Here is a 22,502-nt window from a genome sequence, read left to right as displayed (position 1 = left end):
CGGCAAGTGGGGGGCCATAGGGGACCGGTCGTCTGGAAAATAATAGCGGTGTGGGACGGCAGAATATGCCAAGGCTTGTTTACTGCCATTGCCCAGAGATTGGTTGTCGCATTGGAGCTCTTTCGCAACAGTTCCCATCTGCGAGAGAGCTCCCAAACGGTGATTGATTGTTCAACAGGATTCAGCTTTCCCACCACACAACGGAGAAATCAGGACAAAATGGCTCCTTGTATGTATCCGCGCATCTTTATACATCATCGATGATACGTGTATATATTAATAGGGTGATAAAACAGCAACACAATTCGAACTCCCCCAACCCCCCACCGACGCCGTCTCCTCCCTCGTCTTCTCCCCCGACTCCTCCCACCGCCTCCTCGTCTCCTCCTGGGACAGGCACGTCTACCTCTACCAACTCACCGAAGGCGAAGGCGACAACGCCAATCTTCTCAACAAATACGAGCACCGCGCCCCTGTCCTAGACGTCTGCTTCGGCGATGCCTCCAACAATGATGCCTACACCGCAGGCATGGACCGACAAGTCAAGAAGATCGACCTCACCTCTGGCGAGCAGACCGTTCTGTCGAAACACTCCGAGCCTGTTCGCTGCGTAGTTTACTCTTCCGCGCACAACCTCCTCATCTCCGCTAGCTGGGACAACACCCTCCACGTCCACAAGCTTTCCGAACCGGGGTCGGACCCGTTGGTCATCCCCCTTCCCGGGAAACCTCACGCCTTGTCATCGTCCCCGACGAAGTTGGTGGTGGCTATGACGGCGAGGTTGGTGCATATTTATGATTTGCCTACCTTGGCGGCTGCCACCAGTCCTCCCGCCCCATGGCAGACGAGGGAGTCGTCGCTCAAGTTTTTGACGCGCGCGGTGGCGTGCATGCCCAATGATGCTGGGTATGCTACTTCCTCGATTGAGGGGAGGGTGGCGGTGGAGTGGTTCGAGGACACGCCCGAATCGCAGGCGAGGAAATACGCGTTCAAGTGCCACCGGCAGGCCGCCCCGGAAGAAGAAGGTGGTGGGGATATAGTTTATCCTGTCAACGCCCTCGCTTTTCACCCGGTATACGGCACTTTTGCCTCTGGTGGTGGTGATGGGACGGTCGCGCTTTGGGATGCCGAGGCCAAGAGGAGGATGAGGCAGTATCAAAAGTTCCCCGAGGCGGTGGCGAGCTTGGGGTTCAGTGGGGATGGGAAGTACCTCGCTATTGGGGTTTGCCCTGGGTTTGAGACGGGGATGGAGGATTATACCGGGCAGGGGAGGACAAGGGTGTTTGTGAGGGAGCTGGGGGAGACGGAGGCCAAGGGAAAGGGGACCAAATAAGGAGCCCGTTTGTGGTCTACTAGGAGTTCGAGATGATGAGAGGGAAGATATCTCTTGCTTTTTAATGTTCCAGGCGTTTGGGAATGGGAATCGAGAATTCGTGTTTTTTTCAGGTTGTTTTTTTTGGTGCTGGCAAGAGAACATATTGATGATGACAATGTAACAAATAAAAATAGCCAAGAAGAGCAAGGTCGCTGTCTGATTAATGGCCTAAATATGCAGGGTGATGTTCAAGCCAACCGCTGAGAAGCTATGTGCAGCAAAGATTGTCAAGCATGTTGAATACATCCCCCTCCTTCTTTCCGCCCTTTCTTTCCTACAGTCTTCCCCCTACGTTCCAAAATATTGTCAATCCTTTACATGGCCAGTCATTGTGCCCTTGCGCCTCTCTACTGCGTCTTACTCCTCTTCAACCCTCTCCGTTTTTCCAGCCCCTGAGTAATCTGCACCCCGGCATCCACCCCGTTGCCTGCACTGTCACTCTGTACTGTGGGCTCGACAGGTACTGAGCTCGATCGTTGGCCTCCGGTGAAAGTCTCGGAGATGTATGTTGCATAACCACTGCCCTCCTCCTCGTCCTCCTCTTTCTCCTCGTCCTCCTCTTTCTCCTCGTCCTCGTCCTCGTCCTCCTCTTTCTCCTCGTCCTCGTCCTCGTCCTCCTCTTTCTCTTCGTCCTCCTCCTCGTCCTCGTCCTCCTCCTCGTCCTCGTCCTCCTCGTCCTCCTCCTCGTCCTCCTCCTTTTCGTCTTCGTCCTCCTCGTCCTCCTCGTCCTCCTCGTCCTCCTCCTTTTCGTCCTCGTCCTCAGTGGTTCGCAAGTCTGATGAGGTAATGAAGTCTCTGCTTTGGGTGATAATGACTCTGTCGTCTGGGTTGTACTCTGATTCCTCATCCTCATCACTTGTGGGTGGATAGACGATAACCCTGGCCTTGGAATTACTGGGCTGGCGGAGAGGTGGAATGAGGATCTGTGTTGGGACTGCAATCCGAGGAGTTGATCTCCATTGAGTTGACCGATTGGCGATTGAGTCTGGCTGCTCTTGGGTGCATTTTGTCCTCTTTCTTGGTCTGATCTCGAAAACACTGTCCTCCGAGTCTGCCCTTCTCTTGTCCTGCTTGAGCCTGGGAAGTGGTGGTCTGCGGGGGATATCAGTGTCAGCCACGCGTGTGATTGATGTGTTTTGCTTCGCACTGCGACGGAGTACGAGGCCAGAGCGTTTGATTTCATCGTCTGAGAAGCCGTCGCCTGGGTTGGAGCGGAGAGCCGAGGTCTGTCGTCCGGATTTCTGCGGGAGCTTTTTGAAGCGGCTTCTCGAAGGGAGCTTGTTGAAGATTAGGTGAGGGCGTCGAGGACCATTGCCGGGCGGTCGGCCGCGAATCATCTGTTGTGTGAAGTGTGGTGTTATTGATGGCATTACAACCTGGACCGGGTCCTTCTGGCGTTCACTGCCGTTGGACTTCTTCTGGCGATCACTGTTATTGGGTACGACAGGCGGCAAGTCTTCTGGTAAGTCATCTGGTATATTATACACGTCTTCCCCTGCGCCAGGCGGGAGGAAGACTGTGTTGGCTATTTTGGACGTTAGCAGGCTCACAATGTTTCTGTCAGGAATACCACACGTACACTCTCTTCTTGTTGTGTTCAGATTCTCACCATCACCTTCGCTTGCATATACCACTTCATAGTTCTCCGCGACTTCATTGCCGCCCACGTCGTCATCCACGACTTCATCCTCCTCCTCACCAACATAGGCGTCATCGTAGTCATGAGGATCGAAACTAGCACTCTCTGTATCCGGAATGACAACCTCGATGCGACTCGAGGGTCTTGGCTCAGCCGCCTTCGAAACGTTACTCGGTGTCTTCGTCACTCGAAGATTTAGCTGAGTTTGTTGCGGTGGCTTGACAGGATACTGTTTCTGGGATGGCTTGAGTGACGGCAGCTTGCAGATTGACTTCTTGCGTGAATATGTACGAAGATTGGAGGACCTTGGCTGAAGGGGTGTCACCTGAATTTTGTATGTCTCCGCGCCTTCTTCGGTGGCCATCGTGAAGACTACCGTGGTTGAGAGCCAGGTGCATGGGGTCAGGGGCTCACCGCGACACCAGTACAGCCAGAGGAACTGTCGAGTCAAGGTCTCGATGTCGAACAGAAAACTGAGGATGGGAATCAAGTCATGTGTTACATTAAACGGAAAAGTCTTTCCGGTACATTCTCTGTTGGAAGGTATGTGTTCAGATGCACCTTCCGGAGCGGCTGGCTGATGTATCGAGGAAGGAGCGGTAGTATCAAGGAAGGAGCAAGACAGTCCAGGACACCGCACATAAACCTGTACACTTAATGCACATTGGTCATAACGTTATTGGTGGTAAAGAGACAACTAGATTATCTATCCTCGAAATAAACTTCAAACAAAAGCCAAAAAAACTCATCTCAAGGTTACTCACCTTTGACCCCCTTCCACCCACCACTCACCAACGACACCACCTTAGCCCCATCCGCATGATCACTACTCAGATCACCAGCCTCCTCCTCCTTGGCCGGCACAATAGCCTTCACAACCGGCACATTATCAAACCACCCCGCCGTCCCCATCAACCAAAAATCCTGCATATTCTCCGGTAACCTCCCCCCAAACTGCAACTTATTCGGCCAGCCCAAATCAAACTCCACCGTTCCCTCAATCTCCTCAAAATCCTCCCTCTCCAACCTCACCTTCAACGCCTCAATATTCTCCCTCAAATGCTCAATCTTCCTCCCCCCCACGACCGGAAAAACATACGGCGCCTTCTGCATCACATATGCCAGCGCCACACTCGTCAACCCCGTCCCCCTCCTCTCCGCCACCCGTCCCAACGCCTTAGCAACCTTGACATGTCTCTCCCCAACCGGCGCGTGAACCCTTCCCCCTTCACCCCCCCCCCCTTCTGCCCTCCTCTGCCCCCCCTCACTCTTGAAATTCCCACCCCCCAACGCACCCCAAGGCATGATCCCCATCCCCTCCTCCCTACACATCGGTATAACATCTCTCTCAAAATCCCTCGCCACAGCTGACCACTCACCCTGGTAAACACTAAACCCCCTAAGCGCGTGATCCCTCGCGTATTGATTCGCCTTTGTCACCACCCACGCCGGCGCGTCGCTGATCCCAAGATACAGCACCTTTCCTTGATTGACCAGCACGTTGAGACTCTGCATCAACTCCGGAATTGAAGTCGCGTAGTCGTACCAGTGGACGAAGAGCAGGTCGATGTACCCCGTCTGTAGCTTCTTTAACGAGGCGTGAACGCTGGTGTGTAATGACTTGGTGCCGTTGCCGATGTAGCTGGCCATGATCTCGGTTTCGCCGTGGCCGGCGCGGAAGTTGTTGCTGTATTTGGTTGAGATGACTGCGCCCCTTTATCGTCAGCTCCGCCCTTGAAGAGAAAGGCAGGGGGGAAGGGACTTACACATCTGATCTCTGACCCCACGCCGGGCCATCCACTCCCCGATCCACTGCTCAGACTGCTCCTTTTGGTAGGCGTTGGCCGTGTCGATGAAGTTGCCTCCGGCCGAGTAGAAGTAGTCGAGGAGGGAGAAGGCTTGGGGTTGGGTCATTTCGCCCATGAGGGCTTTCCTTTATGTGGGTTAGCTTAACTCTGGTGGGAAGGAAAGGGGGATCGGGGGGGGGGCTGCGTACCACTCATCACCGATGTTTAAACCACCCAAGCACAGCGGGCTGACTCTCACTCCTGCTGTGGGAGACAGGAGTCGGTAGCGCGCCAGAGGGCTCTTGGGGGGAGGCGCGAGGGTAAAGGTAGAGGTGAGGGCTTCTTCAAAGGTGGGTGCCATGGTAATTCTGCTTGGTGATTCTGCGTGTTAAATGGTATGATGTGATAACTGTACAGACAGTCGGGTGTGTATGATGATGGTGATGATAATTTTGGACTGTTGAAAACGGCGGATATCACGAATACTTATACCTCAACCCTAACATCCCTCCCTTCACCTTTCACCATCATGATTCAGCTTTGATAACCACTACGCTCGAGAAACCAACATAGGGCTGAGACTCTCGGTTTCTTCTGATACTCCGTAGTCCCGTCGAACCTTTCCGCCTCAGCAACCATCAGGACCAACACCGCCCGCATCTCGGATGAAAAGATGTAGCCCCGAGAAACCACAAGACAGCTTAGAAAAAGGGGATCCGCGGGATGCGGGCCCGCAGATTCCTGTCCGGCAGATTTTGCCCCAGGGGCGGTGATGCGGTCCTCCTCCGCCCGGCTTCAGCAAGGCCGGAGATAGCGCGCCTGCCGTATTGGGGAGTTTGCTTCCCTTTCATTGGCCCTCCTGCACACTTGGGCGCGGGTGATGCGGCCGCTACCTCCTCGAGATTGTGCACAACACTCGGCAACCGAATCACGGACAAATAATCATTGTCTAAGCCTCACTTGCGTATACTTCTGATCATGCTCATCCGATATGTGCCTTTAAAACCGTGAAATGTTCCTAAAACTGACTTCATGTCTCCAAATGTCATCGCTGTCGTCTCTTTTTACTGATACATGGTAACGTTATACAAGATTCTCTGTACTGGGGACCCAGAGGACTAGCAGGTCCAGACGCCAACGATGCCATCCCGCCGACCCTCAACCATGTATCCGTCCCGGATGCGCACTTGCTCCACGATGGCAGGGCTCTTGGCTTCATCGGCCTCGGTGATGCCAGCACCGCAGTCCCAGTGCCGGCCCTCAACCTTGTCGTATACCTTGACGACATCCTCGCCAGCAGCGGCGACAATGCGTCTTTGATCAAACATCATGCTTGTGATCGGGTTGTCATATGCATAGGCGTCATAGATGGACCCAGTTCGGAGATCCCAGATCTGGCCACCAGTTAGCAAACGTCCCTTGAATAACCTCGAATTTACACTCACCCGAATGCTTCTGTCCAAACTGCCAGTAACCAGGTGTACGTCGTCAAACTGCAGGCAGGTGACAGGCCCAGTATGGCCTACCAAGCTGCGATGCACCTGTCCGCTGCGCAAATCCCAGAGCCTGACCATGCCATCGGCCGTACCGCAGGCGAGTGCGGATTCGAAGACTTGGAGTGCGCCAACGAAATCCGCAGACGTATCCGGGGCCTTGTTGGTTTGTCTCCAGGTATCACTGTCGTGGGAGAGAGCAGTGGCCTGCGCGGCAGCCCACATAACGTCCAGAGTCTGCACGCAACGTCCCTTCTCCAGATCCCATTGCCGAAGAGTCTTATCAGCAGAACCTGACACAAGAACATTACCTCGGAAGTGAAGAGCCGTGATTTCGTCAAGATGAGCTTGCAAGGTGAAGAGTGGGCAATCAGCCATGCTGTTGGCAGGAGGGTCTACCGGCAAGTCGCTGGGGTTCTCGAAGGCAAGAGCGTCCTCGTCATCGTCCTCCTCCTTACCAAAGCTGCTGCCTTGCGGGTCGTAGTGAGCCTTGCTGAGATCCCAGAGCCGAATAGTCGCATCCATAGAGCCAGTTGCCAAGAAGTTGTCTTCGACCTGGAGAGCGCGAACCGAAGCAGTGTGGCCATCCAAGAGACCAATGCAGCGACCAGCGTTCAGATCCCAAACACGAACTGAATCATCCATTGCAGCCGAAACCATCAATCCAAAGGGGGCGTCAAAGTCGAGAGTAGTGATGCTGTCCTGATGCGCGCGCATCGAGCGGATCATGCTTCCTGGCTCGAAGTGCTCGTGCAAAATCGGCGCCGACTTCCTCCTGATACTTCTCGGCTTCCGCTTAACAGGGCCACTTCCTGATGATACTGATGGGAGCTTCTCGTAAATGGACTGCGACATGAAACCAGGTGCGTTCTCGTCCTCGTTTTGTTCGTCTTCTGATCTCGCCGGTGTGTGTTGGGCAATAGAGGCTGCCTCGACAGCCATCTCCTGAGCCTCTTCTAATCTCGTCTCAACCTCGACAACTGCAGTCAAACGTTAGCTTAGTAGGCAATGCCGTGTAGGGGAAAGACCCACTATCATGCTCAAGCAACGCCTCGTCCTTCTCCAGAGCTGCCAGCCTTTCAAGGATGATCTTCCTCATGCCTACAAGGTTCTCCAGTTTGGCATCAATCTCCTTGATCTCAGCGCTGGCCATATTCTTTCGAATGCTCAACATTTCCAACTGATGCATCATGGTTGACTTCTCCTTCTTGATCTTATGCACCGATTCCGGCGATCCATCCGGTGTCGTGGGCCTTTCCTCCAGAAGCCGTCTTCCTCTGGAGACACGCCGCCTGTGCTTCTTGCCCTTGGAATCCTCGGCGAACTCGGGGAAGCTGGCTTTGAAGCCCTGGAAAAGAGAATACGAGTTCTCATCCTCGGGGATGTTCTTGAGCAGCTCATCCGGTACATAGGCAAGAGCGCGCGAATGTATTTCCGTGGTAGAGAGGCGGGACCTTACCAGGTCGGTAGGCGTAGTGCGCGCCATCGAGAACATGGTGCGCTGCAGAGACGGTTTCGTCAACTGACGGGAGACCTCGGTCATGGCCCTGGTGTAGTGAGGGTGGGAGGTTGGATCGGCAATAGTACCGATCAGATGGCTCGCCGTGCTCGTCACTTTGCGGCCGAATGCCTCGACTCCTCGAGTCTACCATGATTGATCACTTGGTTAGTGTTTCTGCCTGCTGATGAGCATCGTTCCCGAGCCCCATTGCGGCCCGATAAAAGTTGGCGCTCACAGATATCACCGACACATCGTCATCAAAGGACGACAGGTCGGGAAAGTCATCCTTCTGCCCTGGGTCGGCCATCAGTAGGCGCGCCTCAGGGGGTTATCGCCCTTCGCCCGGTTTCGGTGAGCTCCAGAAAGCTTTCGGTTTTATGACGCAGTCAATTCGTAAATGGGAGGCAGACAAGCACAGCTGAATGTAGTGATTCAGGGTGCTGTGGTGTAGTGTCGACAACGCAGTGGGAGCGACATGAAGTGACACAGCCAGAGCTGGCGAAGACAATGCCGAGCTGTGTGTGTTTTGTGGTGGTTGGGAAGAGGCGCGGCACAATTTTGGGGGGGGGACCAGGAAATGTTAAAGCCGGTTGTGAGCCCAGTCCCAGTCGCCGGCGGCACACCTTGAAAAAAACGTCACAGACCGATGCGGGGAAGCAAGGGTTGGGGTTAAATATGCTGTTTTGTCAAGATATGGAATCAGTGCCTCTCCCCTTTGAAACCTCCACCAGAGTAGCATCGAGGTCTTATCAATTTACTGGCTCCCCCGAAGCAATCTTTTTCATTCATGCAAGAAGCCGACGGATGGATTGAAAAGTTTCCTGTGGGTTCTTTCACGTGGAGAGCCAGAGATGGATACTGAAGAAGAGCACAAACATCAGCCAATTCTGGCAGCCTTGTCATTATCCATACAGAGTCGTTCCCTCCCATGATCAACACATACGGCACGCGACCACCTCCGTCGTAGTCCACGACCAAACTCTATCTTTACCTCAGTGATAGTCCCGATTTGTTTGGCATATTTGATACCATTGAGCTTGTAGTTTTTCTGTGGGTTGAGGGGACTTGCCACGTCACAGTAAGAGGGCTTGAACACTTCACCAGTGCTAGGGTCCCGGCCATCTCTTTACCGCCGCCTCCACCTTCATTTTGTCCGAGGTTTCTTAGCCTCACCTTGAACTTCACCTTCCCTTCACCTCGGCCTTCACCTTCTTCCCGCCGCCTGCCGTTTCAGCTCTCACACAGTAACCCCAAGGTCAAGCGGAAGGTGACACAGCCGATTCGGGCAGTAAAAGTGGGGGTCATCGGGGAATGCTGAGGTTACATTGGCCAGGGGAAAGCTGTCATTGAACCCCGCGACCGCTGCCGGGTGCGTCACTGGGGTATATTCGGCCCCGCGATCGGAACCATGCGGCAGCAACCCACCCACTCCCTGCCTCTCTTGACTCTAAGCCCGTGGTTCATCCACGTTTTGATTGAGGGAAGCAGGTACCCGCTCAGACCGGCAGTTGTGTGATCCAAATTCAAAAAGGAGTCATCGATTTCAAGTTTTGGGTCTACGACTTGGAAATCGCGACTTGCACCACACCTACACTGGCCTGCTTTCACCGTTTGGGTAGCATTGTTCTTGGGCGCATCTCACGTTCATTGTACCCATTAACGTCGGCTTCTCGTCGTTCCTCTTCCCCTTCAAACATCAAAACAACTGCCCCGTTTCTTCGGCAGACAAGAAGATACTCTCATTTCAAAATGGACACCATCATCGATCTTTCAGACCGGTCAAAGGCCCTGGATCTCACGAACATCCGCTATCAGCTCATGTCAGTCTACCCGCCTAGCCTTCTTGGTCACAAGTAACTAACAAGCCCCCAGTCGTCTCGAGGATACCATCACCTTTCATCTCATTGAGCGTGTCCAGTTCCCTCTTAACAAAAACATCTACGTCCCAGGAGCAGTTCCGATCCCAAACTCGGAATTGAGCTTTATGGACTGGTACCTTCGGGAACAGGAAAAACTCCAATCCCTCATCCGCCGCTTTGAGTCACCGGACGAGTACCCTTTCTTTCCTGATGCCGTCCAAAAGCCAATCCTCGACCCACTCGACTACCCTCAAATTCTCTACCCCAACGAGGTCTGTGTGAACGACAAGATCAAGCAGTTCTACACAGAGAACTTCCTTCCAAAGGTCTGCCGCGACTTTGGTCGCGAGGATAGGGGTGTTTCTCAGGAGAACTACGGCTCATCCGCCACGTGCGACATTGCTTGCCTGCAAGCACTTTCCAGGCGGATTCACTTTGGCAAGTTTGTTGCCGAGTCCAAGTTTGTGTCGGAAACGGAGAAGTTCACGAGGTTGATCCGGGCTGGCGACCGGGACGGAATCGGTGAGGCCATCACCAACAAGGCGGTTGAGAAGAAGGTGTTGGAGCGTCTCAAGCTCAAGGCGCAGACCTACGGCACCGATCCCTCGCTCCAAGGTCCAGACGCTGCTGAGCAGGTCAAGATCAACGTTGAGGCTGTTGTGTCCATGTACGAAGACTTTGTCATTCCCCTGACAAAGGAAGTCGAGGTAGAATACCTCATGCAGCGACTCGAACCCGAACAGCAATGATTGTCACTACTACTCACCAAGAACATAGCGTTGGACTTCCTTGGGCTTTGATCAGGGAGCAATAAATAAAAGTATATATTAAGCATCTTTTTTCCCTATGAAATCTCCATTGACATCCCGCCAGTGGCCACATACTCTGTGATCCCCTGGACAGCCTTGGGGAACTTCTCCGCCTCGATCAACATCATGAAGCCCACCGGCTTGATCCCCATCTCTTGGAACGCGCGCTTGCTATCCGCCACCGCGGCCTGTCCTTCCTTTGTGTACTCAAAGCTTCCCGCCGCCGTCGCAAACTTTCTCATCTCCTCGTCCTCGGGATGGAAATACTGCAGCTCCCCCGTCGCCTTTGACCTCTTGTTTTTCCTCTCTGTCTGATTCAACGTTGACTCCACCTCGAGGTACGTTCTTGAAAGCACAAGATAATGCGTAAACTCGTACGGCTCCTTGTCCTCGACCGCAGCCTCAATCTCATCAATCATGCAGCTCCACATTGGCGGGATGACCTCGGCCGGCATGTTGAGTAACCTTTCCGCCAGGACCAACCCGACCTGTTGTTTCCCCTCTCCAAGCAACACTTCGGGCACGACCTTGGCCAGGGTTTCATCTTGGGACTTTGTGGCGCGATCAGCAAGGTACTCGGCGAGTTGTCTGACTACGGGTTTGGTGGGGGAGTGCTCTTGGATGTTGAGGACGGTGAGGAAGGCGTAGGCGTCGTTGGCCTTATCGTCGACCTTGCAGGTGGAGCCGACCGTGTTTTGCTCGACGATGAGGTCGGAGAGGGAGGAGAGGTCGAAGAGGGAGGCGTCGGCGTCGAGGAGCTGGCGGAGGAGGGTTCTTACGCCGTGGAAGTCGATTGTGGGGTCGTAGTTGAAGAGTTCGAAGTCCACGTTTACTATGTCCATGTCCTAGGGGGGAGTGGTGTTAATGGGCGGGGAAAGGGGGGAGGGGGGATGGGAGACAAACATCGTCCGAGTCGGAGCTATCACCGCCGTTGTTGTTCTTCTTGGTTTGCGCGGGGATTTCGTCGATCATGGCGACGTCGTCGTCGGGGTTTCTGGTGCGCTTTTTGCCCATTTCGACTGTTGCTGTTGCTGTTGCTGTTGATTTGGGGTGGTTGTTTGGTTGGGGGGGCGAAAAGGTGAATGCGACAAGTCTGTCTGCTGGTGCGGCGCAGACTGGACGGAGGGATGTGATATTCAATTTGCGGGGGGAACCTTGAGGACCGAGCCTTGAAAACTTTTTGTGAAAAGATGCCCCTCACTTCGCTGCGCAACGGTTGTGATAAGCCAAAAAAATGTTATCAGATGGTTGCGATGGTGAAAATCTACCCTAACCCTTGGTTGAGAGTGGGCAGGGGTTAACCGTAGTGTCCGGTGCCATGGCCGGAGGGGTGGAGTCAGGTTGGACGACAGCCGGTCCCGCTCCGGGATTTCGGAGGAAGCAGGGCTCCGGGGCTGGAAGGGTGGAAGTGGAGGTCAATTGTTGCAATTTCAGTCGAAAATTACAGATGGTGCTCTTTGCGTCCGATATTATAACCTTACTTTGATCCAGCTAGGTAGCTGCTCTCATTTGCAGCGTTATGTATTTCGACTTTAAGACAATGCCACTTCCACTATTAAGGAGGCCTATCAGCTATCCTGGGACGTATATTGACCTTAACTAAAGGCCTGTAGACTACATTTTAAGGTATACAAACCATCTTTTAAGGCAGGTAAACTGTCTTTTAAGGTCTGTAAACTGTCTTTTAAGGTCTGTAAACTGTCTTTTAAGGTATCTTGGGGGAACACAAAGAACTCAAAGTTGACATTGAGTTCGACTCGACCCGGATTTCAGAACTGCCAGCCAACTGCTGCTTTGCCATTTGCTGTGCATAGTCCGAGGATATTATGCCCAGTCGGCAGAGATGATTTTACTGGCAACACTGAGAACCAAGCAGCGGACGCCGCTGTCACATCACCTGGTTGGGAAGAGCTTTGGGCTTGGGAAAAGAGATGCCGGAACCGGTGAAACGACTAAATTCGCGATACCTCATGCCCACCTGTACAGGGATCATACTCTCCTAATTTCAAGCTATTCGTCATCCTTCCAAACAAACGCAAGCCCTGGGGACAGTTCACCTTGTCCGCAGAATCCAAGAGGCTACCTTAGCTAGCAGATTCCAAACCGGTCATGAACTCAAGCTCCCAGAGATAACGAAACTGGATCTTGCACGGGAAATCCAACGGTCAATGACAATTACCCCATGTCTATCATCAACATCACGAACCCAGGAACGCAAGACTTCTTTCTGATGCCTATCTTCAAAGTGATCCGCCAACTTCAAGAGAGGCCTTTGACATTCTCGAAAGATTTCAGACTGAGAATCCGCACCTCGGCTTGCATGCTCCAGACTTGCTATAAATGTTGTTGCAATGGAAATATTTTGCGGACCCAGCAACCTTACGCATGGAGATGTGGCACCGGCGAAAGAAGTATGACCCTGCGGTCAAAGTTCCCATGGTTCGCCTGGTGGAATTTGTCGCTATCGGAGGGTACTTTGAACAAATTCACCAACACAACCAGATGGAATTTTACATGCACCCTTTTCGATTCGTGAAAAAGACGCTTGACTCAGATAGCCACGGCTCTAGGGCCCCTGACCTTTCCGGCTAATGGCAGCCCTGGACTACCCACAGCAGACATTGGTGTATATACCTCCGTCATCGATACCTGGCTCTAAGATGGGCGACTTAGCCTACTGTCTGCGGCTGACCGAGAGGCACAACCATAATCACCGAATTCTCCGGCCCAGTGAAGTAGTGTATGCCGCATGTCCCGGGTGTTCCTGCAGTTTTTTAGCAGGCTGCCCCTCTGGTCCCTCCTCGTACGTTTGGGAGAGAGATACGTCTTGGAATGGCTTGCCCGGAGAAACCCAACGAGAAGGCAGGTAACTGTGCATTCTTTTCTTCCCCAACACATGGCAACATGCACTGACGGCGTTATCAAGAAGGAGGAACAGGGTAATGTCAAGCCTTTGTCGTTCTTGGCCCTGGCTAGTTGTCTGGTTACGCCAAAGTTGACAATGTCAATCTCAACTAGACCGTGTTCCTCATTGAATTCGTCGGGAATAGGCTTGGCTCCCCGTCATGCTCCATGCCTGCAATCATCATTTCGATTGGCCTGATCCCGGTCCACTTCATCATCGCCATCTTGCTCAATAGCACGGCTTAAGGCTGGCCGGCGGTCTTGTCAAGGAAAGATATTGAGATCTTGTCAGGGAAGGAAAACCCAACGAGGCAGACGTATTCCCGTACATCGCCAGCTTTGGATTTTCTGATTACTAGCTTTATAGCCATCTACCTTAGGGGAAGACAGAAGAGTTCAAGGCCACCAGGATCGGCTGCGAAAGCTATCATGGACAACATATCGAACCACCCCCAAAATTTCGAAGTCAACGCCAGCACAGCAAGCCAAATCGCAACCGGACCAGGCAGGATTGGGAGATTATTTTGCGGAAGGAGAGGAATATTAAAAAGTGGGAAGGTCTTTGCTAGCCTAAGTCGAAATATTCTGTTGGAGTACGGCAAGTCTCGTTATGGTGTGGCAAGTAGGAAGGAACACTTTCGAGTCCCAGCTGTTCTCTCCCTCACATAGTACTACCATTGAATTCTTAGAGCTTGTAGATGGTAATACCCTTGGGGGGATCAAACACAAAGTATAGAAATTACACTAAGACATTAACCCCTTACAACATAATCAATAGGCCTTTAAAGATACTTTGTACGCCTTTAATACTAACTTAAACACCTATCGACTATCTTTAAAGGCCTGTTAACTATCTTTCAAGGCATATTGACTATCTTTCAAGACCTATTAACTATCATTAAAGGCCTATTGACTATCTTTGGTAATGTATTGATGTCCTTTAATGTTTATTTACTATGTTTGAAGGCGTATTGACGAGTAATATATGCCTATCGACCATATTTTAGGACATCGGTGATGTGTGGACAGCACCTTAACGATTCGCAACCGAACCAGCCAAAACACATCACTATAGTCGATACACCACAACATGCACAGGCCCCGGTTTCAACACCCAGGAGGCGAGGTACATCACCGAGGTTCACCTTGCGGTGACGCTATCTATCGCGCCAGAACCCGCCAGAACCACCACCCCCATTACATCCCCAACCGGAATCACCCAAGTTGAGATCGTCAAACCCATTCCCACGACCGGCCGTTGGGGCGTGCACCAGTACTGCACACTTTGCAACAGTATCATATTTATCCTGGCCTTAGTCCTAGATTTCCCTTGACGCATAAATTGGGTCCAGTTGAAGACAATAGGTGGCAACACAAACACCAAGACGGATGGTGGTGATGACAAGGCCAACCCAGAAGCCTCACAAGCTTCATCGAATTCCGAACCAGACACTCCTATGAGCCCGCTACCAACCAAGCAACGTGTCCAAACCCTCCTCAACCCCATCTGGCTGTTGCCCCGACGGCTTCCTCGAGCTCACAATCGCCTACTTCGTTTCCGAAGAATCAACGGCTGGTGGAGATTCGCTAGGAAGTCGCTGTTGGAGAAAGGACCCCATATGTTTCCTGTAGTGTTTATCCAAAGATGCGTGTATTTTCATACTTTTTGCATCATCAAGAGCAGTTCCTGCTTTCAATTTCATGGTTTCCATAACTGACCTTATTCCTATCACTGTGACCCAGTCAAAAGCGTGGGAGTCAGGAGGTGATCAAGACCCAGTAAAACAACTCTTTCCACTGTGGCGTCAAGCCCCTACCACCGAGCTTGTGTTTGTCAAAACAATATTAGCGCAAAACTCCAGTAATCCAACATTCTCTTTTTCCACTTCTCCACGAGTTACCGCCCAGAGCTTCAGCAACCATGTTTGATGATCTTTTCACCTTCCTTACGGTCCTGAATGCCTTCTTATCAGTTGCTCTTGATCGTCATCATCATAAAAATCTCTCTGATGATGAAAAGAAAACTTCCCCAGCCAGCGGCCAAGCAAAGAAAACCTGATGCTCGCGAGGGTGGCCTCGATGGAGGGAGGTATGCCCATATATTCTGCGACGAAGGCATCATGCGTTAATGCTTGTGTGTGTCTAGCTTATCTCAACAAATGCTCTCGCCGCTGCTGCTGCCATGGCGGTTGTTCTTTCTCGCCAAAAGGAAAAGGCAAAGGAAGAAACGGCAAGGAAAACCGCTGTCCTAGTTTTATTTCAACAGAGAGCGCCGTGCATGACCAGAGGTAAAAGGAAAAGGTGGGAACGGAGCCCACAGGCAGAGAAAGGTGCTGTCCCAGTGATGTCTCAGCACGGGAAGTGCCGGTATTTACGTCTAGCAACGACCAGACATGGGCACAATATACAAGTCGAATTCTGACCATGTACCACCCGCTCTGAACATTATTCTATACATTTTGGTATCTCATTTCCCAATCAGGAAATAAAAATAAAAATTTCCGGTGGCCGTCTGACTCCAGTAACGACACCCGTTTCCCCTCGGTTTGTCTCAATGTCATACCCTCACTCCTCCATAGCATCCCCATCCTCAACAATAATCCCAGGCGGCAACCTCCCCTCCAACAGCGCCTTCTCCAGCCTGTTGATCTCCTCCAACGAGTTCGCCTTCTTGATCAACTCCTGAAGCTTCTTCTTCTCCTTATCCGTCAGTTTCAGTCTCGACAGCTTAGACGTCTCACCACCCGGTCCACCACCCTTGCCTCCCGAAGTAGTCGTCGAATCGAACGTCTTGCTCTTGATGCCCATAATCTGTTTCCAGTCAGCCTGAACCCTCCCCCGCCATACCCATCAACAGAATAATAACCCACCTTCTGCGCCAACTCACTCGGCTCCTCCACCGTCCCAAACAACTCCCTGGCCTTCTCCCTCTCTGCCTCCCTCACCTTTTGATAATCCAAAAACCTCACACTCGGGCACCGCCAAAGCACCCAATACCGGTAATGCTCCTTCTTCACAACCGGATTTCCCCCAAGACACAAGTGCACCAATCCCCCCCACCTCCCCAGCACGTCCAAATCCCCCAGCTCCCTAATCTCGTTCTCCCCCAGGTTCAAATTCCTCAGGTTCGGCAGGCTCTGCACCGCCCCCGGCGCGATGGCGCTGATCCTGTTCCTCGCCAGCAGCAACGTCCTCACCCGCGGCGACAAGGGGAAGTTCCCAAGGAGTTGGATGTCATTATCGGTCAGGTCGATCGAGTCGTGCGGGCCGGCGACGGCGAGGTTTTCGATGGCGGGTATTCTATGGCCTTTTTTTACGGGAGGGTGTGTGGTAGGTAAGCCGAGCTCAAGTGTGGACAGTATCTGTTCTTTTCAGATAAGAAAAAAAAAAAAGCGTACCTCGGAGGTCAATCTCGCGCTCTTTGAGCGGGTTGAGGTAGGAGAGGGACGAGGCGATGAGGTCGGGGGTTAGCCTCATTTTGATGGTTGATCCTCTAGCTGGATTGTTGACTTTTGGACGTGTTTGCGCAGCAGGTAAAAAGTCGTAGCGGGCGATAAAATTGCTGTAATCAACGAGTCGCAATTCGCAATTCCAAGATATCAAGATCGTTGTCGCGTGCAAGTTCACTTTGGACGCGGCAGGCGCAACAACCGCACACCCATTCCCAAAAAGCTCCACAAGCCTAAGCGGCAAAATAAATTGTGGAGCCTTAGCACTCACCGCCTGGGAACGACATGTCTTGACCCTAACCCTCACCCGCCCCCTTATGTTTAAACGGGGCTGTACTCCAGCATTCCATTTGTCCAGTGTTGCACGATGCTGTCTATAGTTTCTCCAACTTAAAAGAGACACAGGCGAAGGTCCTTCTTAAGTAAAGGTATTATTTCATCTCTGGGCTAAATAATCATCGCAGACTCCGTCTCAAACCATAGCCCCTACTGCAGCAACAAGATCGTCCCGCTCCTATCCACACTCGCAGTCATTGGATAGGGCGACTCCAACCAGATAACATCCATCACCGCGTCCATATGACTCCTCAACAACCCCTGCTGCTCCGCCGAAACAACCGTACTCCTCGCCTGCCTCACCCTCTTGACCGGCTGCTCAACATCCCCCGCCAACCCCGTCCCCCCATTCGCCGCCGCCGGCCCGTTCGTCCCCCCACTCCCCTTCTCCTTCTGACTCGGCGGCCGCTCCGTATGCAGCGTCATACTGGCAGTCGGATGACTAGTAGAATACCCCAACCTCCCATCCTCGGGCATCAACCCACTAAAAATCACACTATTATCCACCCTCACCAAATCCCAATACCTCAACTTCTTATCGCTCCCCCCCGTAATAACAAAAGCATGCCTCACATCCCTCACATCCTCCCCAGCCCCAACCCCCACCGTCATCGCCCTCATCCCCCTATCCATATTCCCCCCACTCCCACCCGCCGGCCGCCCAGCCCCCATCTCAATATTCGTCGCAAACCTCCCCAGCATGATCCCCTCCGGCCTCTCCTCGTCCACCTCCCAAGCATCATACCCCTTCGGCCCCTCTTTATTCCCCGCCACCCTGTACACCTCCCGACAAATACACCTCTCCAAATCCCAAACCGTAATCTCCCCCTGCCCCGTCCCCCCGCTGACCAAAACCCACCTCCCCCTCCCCTTCGCCGGGTGCGGCGTAACCCTGTAGATCTCCCCCTTCCCCGGCACCCCCCACCCCCTCAACCTAGTCTTGAACCTCAGATCCCACAGGTCCAAAACCCCATGGCTCGTCCCAAGACAAAGCCAGTTCCTCTTCCTGTCCACGCAGAAACACGTCGGCGTGCCGTGATGAACCGGGTTCTCCAGCCGGAACAGCTCCCCCATCGTCCTGAGGTCGACACCAATGATGTTGCTCTTGTTCGTCAGCAGCACCAGCACCGAGTTCGCTTCTTGTCTGTAGTGCTCGCACCAGACTACATACTCCCCTTCCCCTAGTCCAGTATACTCCCTGAGCAACTTCAGCTTCTCATACCGGTAACTAACCCCGCTGAGAATCGAGTTGACCTTGAGGATGTGCACACTCCCGTCAGTGGCACAGCTGACAAAGCTGTGCGTGTTTTCAACAAAACACATTGCCAGCACCCTCGCCCCGGGAGCATGTTTGTGAGTCTGCCTCGCTTTATGTGTGACCATCCTCTCTAGGCGTTTCGTATCCCAGACTTTAACACACCCATCATCCCCACCCGTGATAAAAAACCGATGGTCCGGCGAGGGAACAACCCGGTTGATGGGGCCGACATGTTCGGCCAACATGCCAACCAGCTTGCCCGCCGGCTTCCAGGGCTCCTCATATCCAGAAGGGACAGACTGCCTGCTCGACTTCCGTCGCCTCACCGGCGTCACCAGCGGCCCATACTCGAGCAAATCCCGGGGATAATTCTCAATATACATGTTATCCAGCATCCGGATAATGTTCGGGTCGCTCCCAGTATAAGTGTGATGACCCCTCAACCGTTCCTTCGCAAAAGCCAGCCCAGTCTCCGTCTCGGGATAAGACGAAACCCTCAACCCTTGACTGAGCGGCCCCTCGACTTGTCCAAACGCATTCGTCTCCGTCGTGCCAGTCTCAGGCCCAGACTTGGCGCTGTCTTTCCTATTCATCAGATTCATCGCACTCGACTGATGCCGCAAAGCCCTCCTGCTCGCATAAGGCGCATCCGACAGCGACCGATCATCATCCATAACAGACAACACGTTCTTCCCCTGCGCCACCGACGTCCTAACAGAAGTATCCCTCGACGCAGTCGGCGATACCGCCCCCTCATCCTCAAAAGGCCGCCTGCCATCCACAGACGCCGGCGACATGTTATCCCTGCTATTAAGTCTCGACCGATGATTATTCAACGCTGCCCTGCGCTTCTTGCCAACAGGGTCATCAATCGACATGGACGCATCAAGCAGCGCATCCTCTATCGTCCTCGGAGTCCCCGGCTCAGCCTGAATAGACGGCATCGGATACCGCAAAGGCTCCTCATCAAACAACACAGTCTGGGGGGTAATCCCAAGTGACCGAAGGGGAATAATACCATTACTACCACCCGTAGTCGTCGTCGTCGTCGTCTCTTGACCTGTCGATTCCCTTGTCTTCATCTGGCTCAATCGCCAGATAAACTCCCTAAGTGCCAACAGCTTCGGCTCATCCTCTTGAGACAGACCCAAATTCCGCAACTTCCTCAGCCACGCATCGTCCTCCTTGTTCTTTGACGCCTGCTCAAATATCTGGCTCGGCCCCAAAACACTATCACGTCCCTTTTTGAACGTCCAGAAATCACCCTTCTCCGTCTTGGAAGCCCACATCAGAGCATGGTCAAAGACAGACCGAGACAGCGGCTTCTGAAGCGCCTCAAGAATCCCCAGCTCAGAAAAGTCCGGTACGCGATCTGGCTTGAGATACGGCCCCAGCTTTGGCAGCACTTGAACTTTGAGATATGCCCGACTCAGAAACATCCTGCCCGAGGCAATGAACTCGACAGCCGCCTCTCGGATCCATATGTTAGGGTGGACCGTGAAGCGCGCGACATCGCTGAGGAGATCAGTGTAGGACTGCTTGGTCAGCAGACCCAAGGACCCCAACTCTGCCAGAGAACGGAGCGCACCCTGGACAACATACTCTTCCGGGTCCGTGACCGCCTGCACCATAAGAGGCAGAATGAACTTTTCCAGCGTGCTGCTGCCGAGGAAAGTCGCAATTCCCACGATCGCGTCAAAGAAGGCGCATTTCAGCATCCAGTCTCGATCATTGAGGTAGGTGTTGAGATGAGCCAAGATGATGTCGTTGGCCTGGGCAACACCGAAGAAGATACACAGCTCTGGCACCGAGGTAAGGAAGGCTCGTCGCACAAAGGGATCCGAATCCTCAATCAGCGCCTTGGTGTGAGTTTCGAACAGGCCGGTCAACTCCCTGCGGGCATTGTCATAAAGCCCATCAAACGCCGCGTCTGGCTCCGTCCCAGGCTCAACCTCAGGATCTGCAATGGTCGTAGATCCATCTCCTCGCAGCGTAGCAGCCATGACAAGAAAGCGGTCCGCAATCTTGGCCAACTTGCCCAAAGCCGAAGCATATGTTGCTCGAACCGCCGAACTAGTCGAGCGCTGCGTTCCAAGCAACACAACCTGCATCCTAGGCATGATATATTCCAGAGATATCTGTGCGTTCACAGGCGTAATGACCCTCACCATATCCAGTAGCTGCGTGATCGTCCTAATCGCAGAAATGACCACAATCTCTGACTTGTCATTGAGCAAAGCAACGAGATATGGCAAGACCCGGTCCAGTTTTGCTTCGTCGGTCAACCGCTCAGAAAAGGCCAAAAGTATATCGCATGCCTTGACTTTTGAATTTGCGCGTGCCGTATTTCGGAGAGAGGAAACAATCAGCGTCAGGAATATCAGCGTGCCGTCATCTGCCAACGGCTGCTTGTCGCTCGACACGAAATGCTCATTATTCGGGATGTTGAGTCGGACTGGGAAATGCCCCAGTCCCAGCCTGGGAGCCACCGATCGTTCCTCCACCTGCGTATCAGTATTGTGATATCCCAAGAAATAAGAGATCTTGTCGAAATCCGACCACACCCTCTCGATCCTCTCATCAGCTTGACCGACGTTCTTGGCAGGATCTGAAGAGTGCCCAGGGGAGAGATCCGTAATCACCTCCATGTACTGGTGCAGAAAGTTGTAAAAGTATGCCGGAAACACCTTTCCCTTCCAAAACTCAAGGTACTGTTCCGCCGAATATCTCTTCTGCGGATCCAGCTGTATCATGTGGCCCACCATCTCCCTCAGGTCCTTATCAGGGATCCGACTCAGGTGCGATATCCCAGGATCATACTCCCCTTTCCGGTACTTGTACAGCTGACTCAAGCTGAAGATGGGCGCTTCAAGAAATAGCTCTGCAATCACACACCCGACGCTGAACACATCCATCGCCCATGTTATCTTTGCATTTGGGTCTAGTTCCTCCCCCGAAGGAACAAATCGCTCTGGCGCCAAGTAGCAAGTTCTGCGGCCGGACGTGTCGAAAAAGTAGGAAAAATCGGCAGGGTTGTCCTCAGGTAGCATGACCGGCTTGAACGAGGACGAAAAGTCGGACAGGTACAGCCAGTTCCACGACGTCACCAGTGTATTCTCCGTCTTGATATCGCCATGATAAATGTCCTTGTCATGGCAGTCACGCACAGCGCAAAGCAGTTGAAAGGCCAACCATCTCTTCTCGATATCTTCCAAAAAGGGTCGTGTGCTCAGACGGTCATATAACGAGTTGTAGAAGAACTGGCGAATCAAATATCCGTTCGTTTCGGTTTCGATCGCACGTTGATATGGAAGGGCATTTGGTACATCGGCCAGCACGTTTCTTACCCCTAGAGACAACAAGTCAGCAATGCCCACAGTAAAGCTGAGGGGGAAAGGGCGCGTACGAAGGACCTGTTCTTTGTACTTGTCCAGGGACATGGGATATGGTTTAATGAGAACTTTGACTAATACGATTCCATCATGGTGTCTTGCTCGAATGCTCTTCATGAAGCGGGCGGTGCCAATGCTCTTTTCGTAGACCAAGTCGGCAAGCTCAGGAACGTCTATCCCGGCAGCCCCAGCTGGGGGTGCGGCGAGAGAAAATCCCTGCCCCATCGCTGTGTGAGATATTAAGCGGTTGGACGCTTAGAACAGCTGGCTACCGAGGTCTCAATGTTGAGAAAGCTCGGCGCATTTTGGAGTACCAGTAGACGAATGGTTCGCGGTGCTCAAAGTTGCGGAAAGGTCGTCGTCAATGCGGGGTGAGGGAGGTATTCGTGCTTGGTACGGTCGGAGGTCGCGAGTGACGGTCAGATGTAGTCTTCTCGGGGTCGAAATGCTGGGGAAAATGTGTATGGGACAGAACTTTGGGTCAGCTTTATGATGCACGAGGTGCTTTGGTCAGTCGGTGTTGAAGCCTACAGTACGCACACGGTGGTGGGCCAATCGGTGCCTGCCGATAAGATAACGATAGCTTTTGGCTCAATGAAGTCACTGTGGGCCGTTTACCTTTCAGCTCCACCCATGATCCCAGCCTGCCACCCCGCGAACTCCACACCCCGCTTTGTGCATATAAGTGACAACTTCTCGA

The 22,502-nt window shown here is 52.9% G+C and overlaps 8 protein-coding genes across 8 annotated transcripts; 2 read left to right on the top strand and 6 right to left on the bottom strand.

Moving 5' to 3' along the window:
- Window positions 1-35: 35 nt before the first annotated feature.
- BUB3 (mitotic spindle checkpoint protein Bub3) lies at window positions 36-1,569 on the top strand. The gene is made up of 2 exons (XM_062914025.1): window positions 36-229; window positions 297-1,569. Exons 1-2 carry the CDS (start codon window positions 220-222, stop codon window positions 1,331-1,333), a joined length of 1,047 nt encoding a protein of 348 aa, XP_062762913.1. The 5' UTR covers window positions 36-219; the 3' UTR covers window positions 1,334-1,569.
- Window positions 1,570-1,722: 153 nt separating this feature from the next.
- On the bottom strand, window positions 1,723-3,596 carry QC763_601765 (uncharacterized protein; the record flags this gene model as incomplete). The annotated part of the gene is made up of 2 exons (XM_062914026.1): window positions 2,955-3,596; window positions 1,723-2,900 (listed from the first exon to the last, which is right to left on the bottom strand). The coding sequence occupies exons 1-2, from the start codon at window positions 3,376-3,378 to the stop codon at window positions 1,723-1,725; spliced, it is 1,602 nt and encodes a 533-aa protein (XP_062762912.1). The 5' UTR covers window positions 3,379-3,596.
- A 174-nt stretch (window positions 3,597-3,770) lies between these two features.
- QC763_601770 (uncharacterized protein) lies at window positions 3,771-5,162 on the bottom strand (the record flags this gene model as incomplete). Its single annotated transcript, XM_062914027.1, has 3 exons — window positions 3,771-4,720; window positions 4,781-4,947; window positions 5,011-5,162. 3 exons carry the CDS (start codon window positions 5,160-5,162, stop codon window positions 3,771-3,773), a joined length of 1,269 nt encoding a protein of 422 aa, XP_062762911.1.
- Window positions 5,163-5,919: 757 nt separating this feature from the next.
- MDV1 (Mitochondrial fission protein) lies at window positions 5,920-9,002 on the bottom strand (the record flags this gene model as incomplete). The annotated part of the gene is made up of 4 exons (XM_062914028.1): window positions 8,031-9,002; window positions 7,327-7,939; window positions 6,247-7,274; window positions 5,920-6,195 (listed from the first exon to the last, which is right to left on the bottom strand). The coding sequence occupies exons 1-4, from the start codon at window positions 8,100-8,102 to the stop codon at window positions 5,920-5,922; spliced, it is 1,989 nt and encodes a 662-aa protein (XP_062762910.1). The 5' UTR covers window positions 8,103-9,002.
- Window positions 8,076-10,471, top strand: ARO7 (chorismate mutase aro7). Its single transcript, XM_062914029.1, has 2 exons — window positions 8,076-9,615; window positions 9,668-10,471. Exons 1-2 carry the CDS (start codon window positions 9,545-9,547, stop codon window positions 10,401-10,403), a joined length of 807 nt encoding a protein of 268 aa, XP_062762909.1. The 5' UTR covers window positions 8,076-9,544; the 3' UTR covers window positions 10,404-10,471.
- Window positions 10,472-10,487: 16 nt separating this feature from the next.
- BCP1 (Mss4p nuclear export) lies at window positions 10,488-11,925 on the bottom strand. Its single transcript, XM_062914030.1, has 2 exons — window positions 11,367-11,925; window positions 10,488-11,308 (listed from the first exon to the last, which is right to left on the bottom strand). Exons 1-2 carry the CDS (start codon window positions 11,475-11,477, stop codon window positions 10,499-10,501), a joined length of 921 nt encoding a protein of 306 aa, XP_062762908.1. The 5' UTR covers window positions 11,478-11,925; the 3' UTR covers window positions 10,488-10,498.
- Window positions 11,926-15,399: 3,474 nt separating this feature from the next.
- Window positions 15,400-16,844, bottom strand: LEA1 (U2 snRNP complex subunit; the record flags this gene model as incomplete). The annotated part of the gene is made up of 3 exons (XM_062914031.1): window positions 15,400-16,178; window positions 16,238-16,674; window positions 16,766-16,844. The coding sequence occupies 3 exons, from the start codon at window positions 16,842-16,844 to the stop codon at window positions 15,933-15,935; spliced, it is 762 nt and encodes a 253-aa protein (XP_062762907.1). The 3' UTR covers window positions 15,400-15,932.
- Window positions 16,845-17,302: 458 nt separating this feature from the next.
- VPS15 (Serine/threonine-protein kinase) lies at window positions 17,303-22,027 on the bottom strand (the record flags this gene model as incomplete). Its single annotated transcript, XM_062914032.1, has 2 exons — window positions 17,303-21,759; window positions 21,817-22,027. The coding sequence occupies 2 exons, from the start codon at window positions 22,025-22,027 to the stop codon at window positions 17,303-17,305; spliced, it is 4,668 nt and encodes a 1,555-aa protein (XP_062762906.1).
- Between the last annotated feature and the right edge of the window lie 475 nt (window positions 22,028-22,502).

The sequence above is a fragment of the Podospora pseudopauciseta genome, chromosome 6, assembly GCF_035222475.1.
Source record: "Podospora pseudopauciseta strain CBS 411.78 chromosome 6, whole genome shotgun sequence".
Taxonomy (NCBI): domain Eukaryota; kingdom Fungi; phylum Ascomycota; class Sordariomycetes; order Sordariales; family Podosporaceae; genus Podospora; species Podospora pseudopauciseta.
This window is presented reverse-complemented; position numbering and strand designations above follow the sequence as displayed.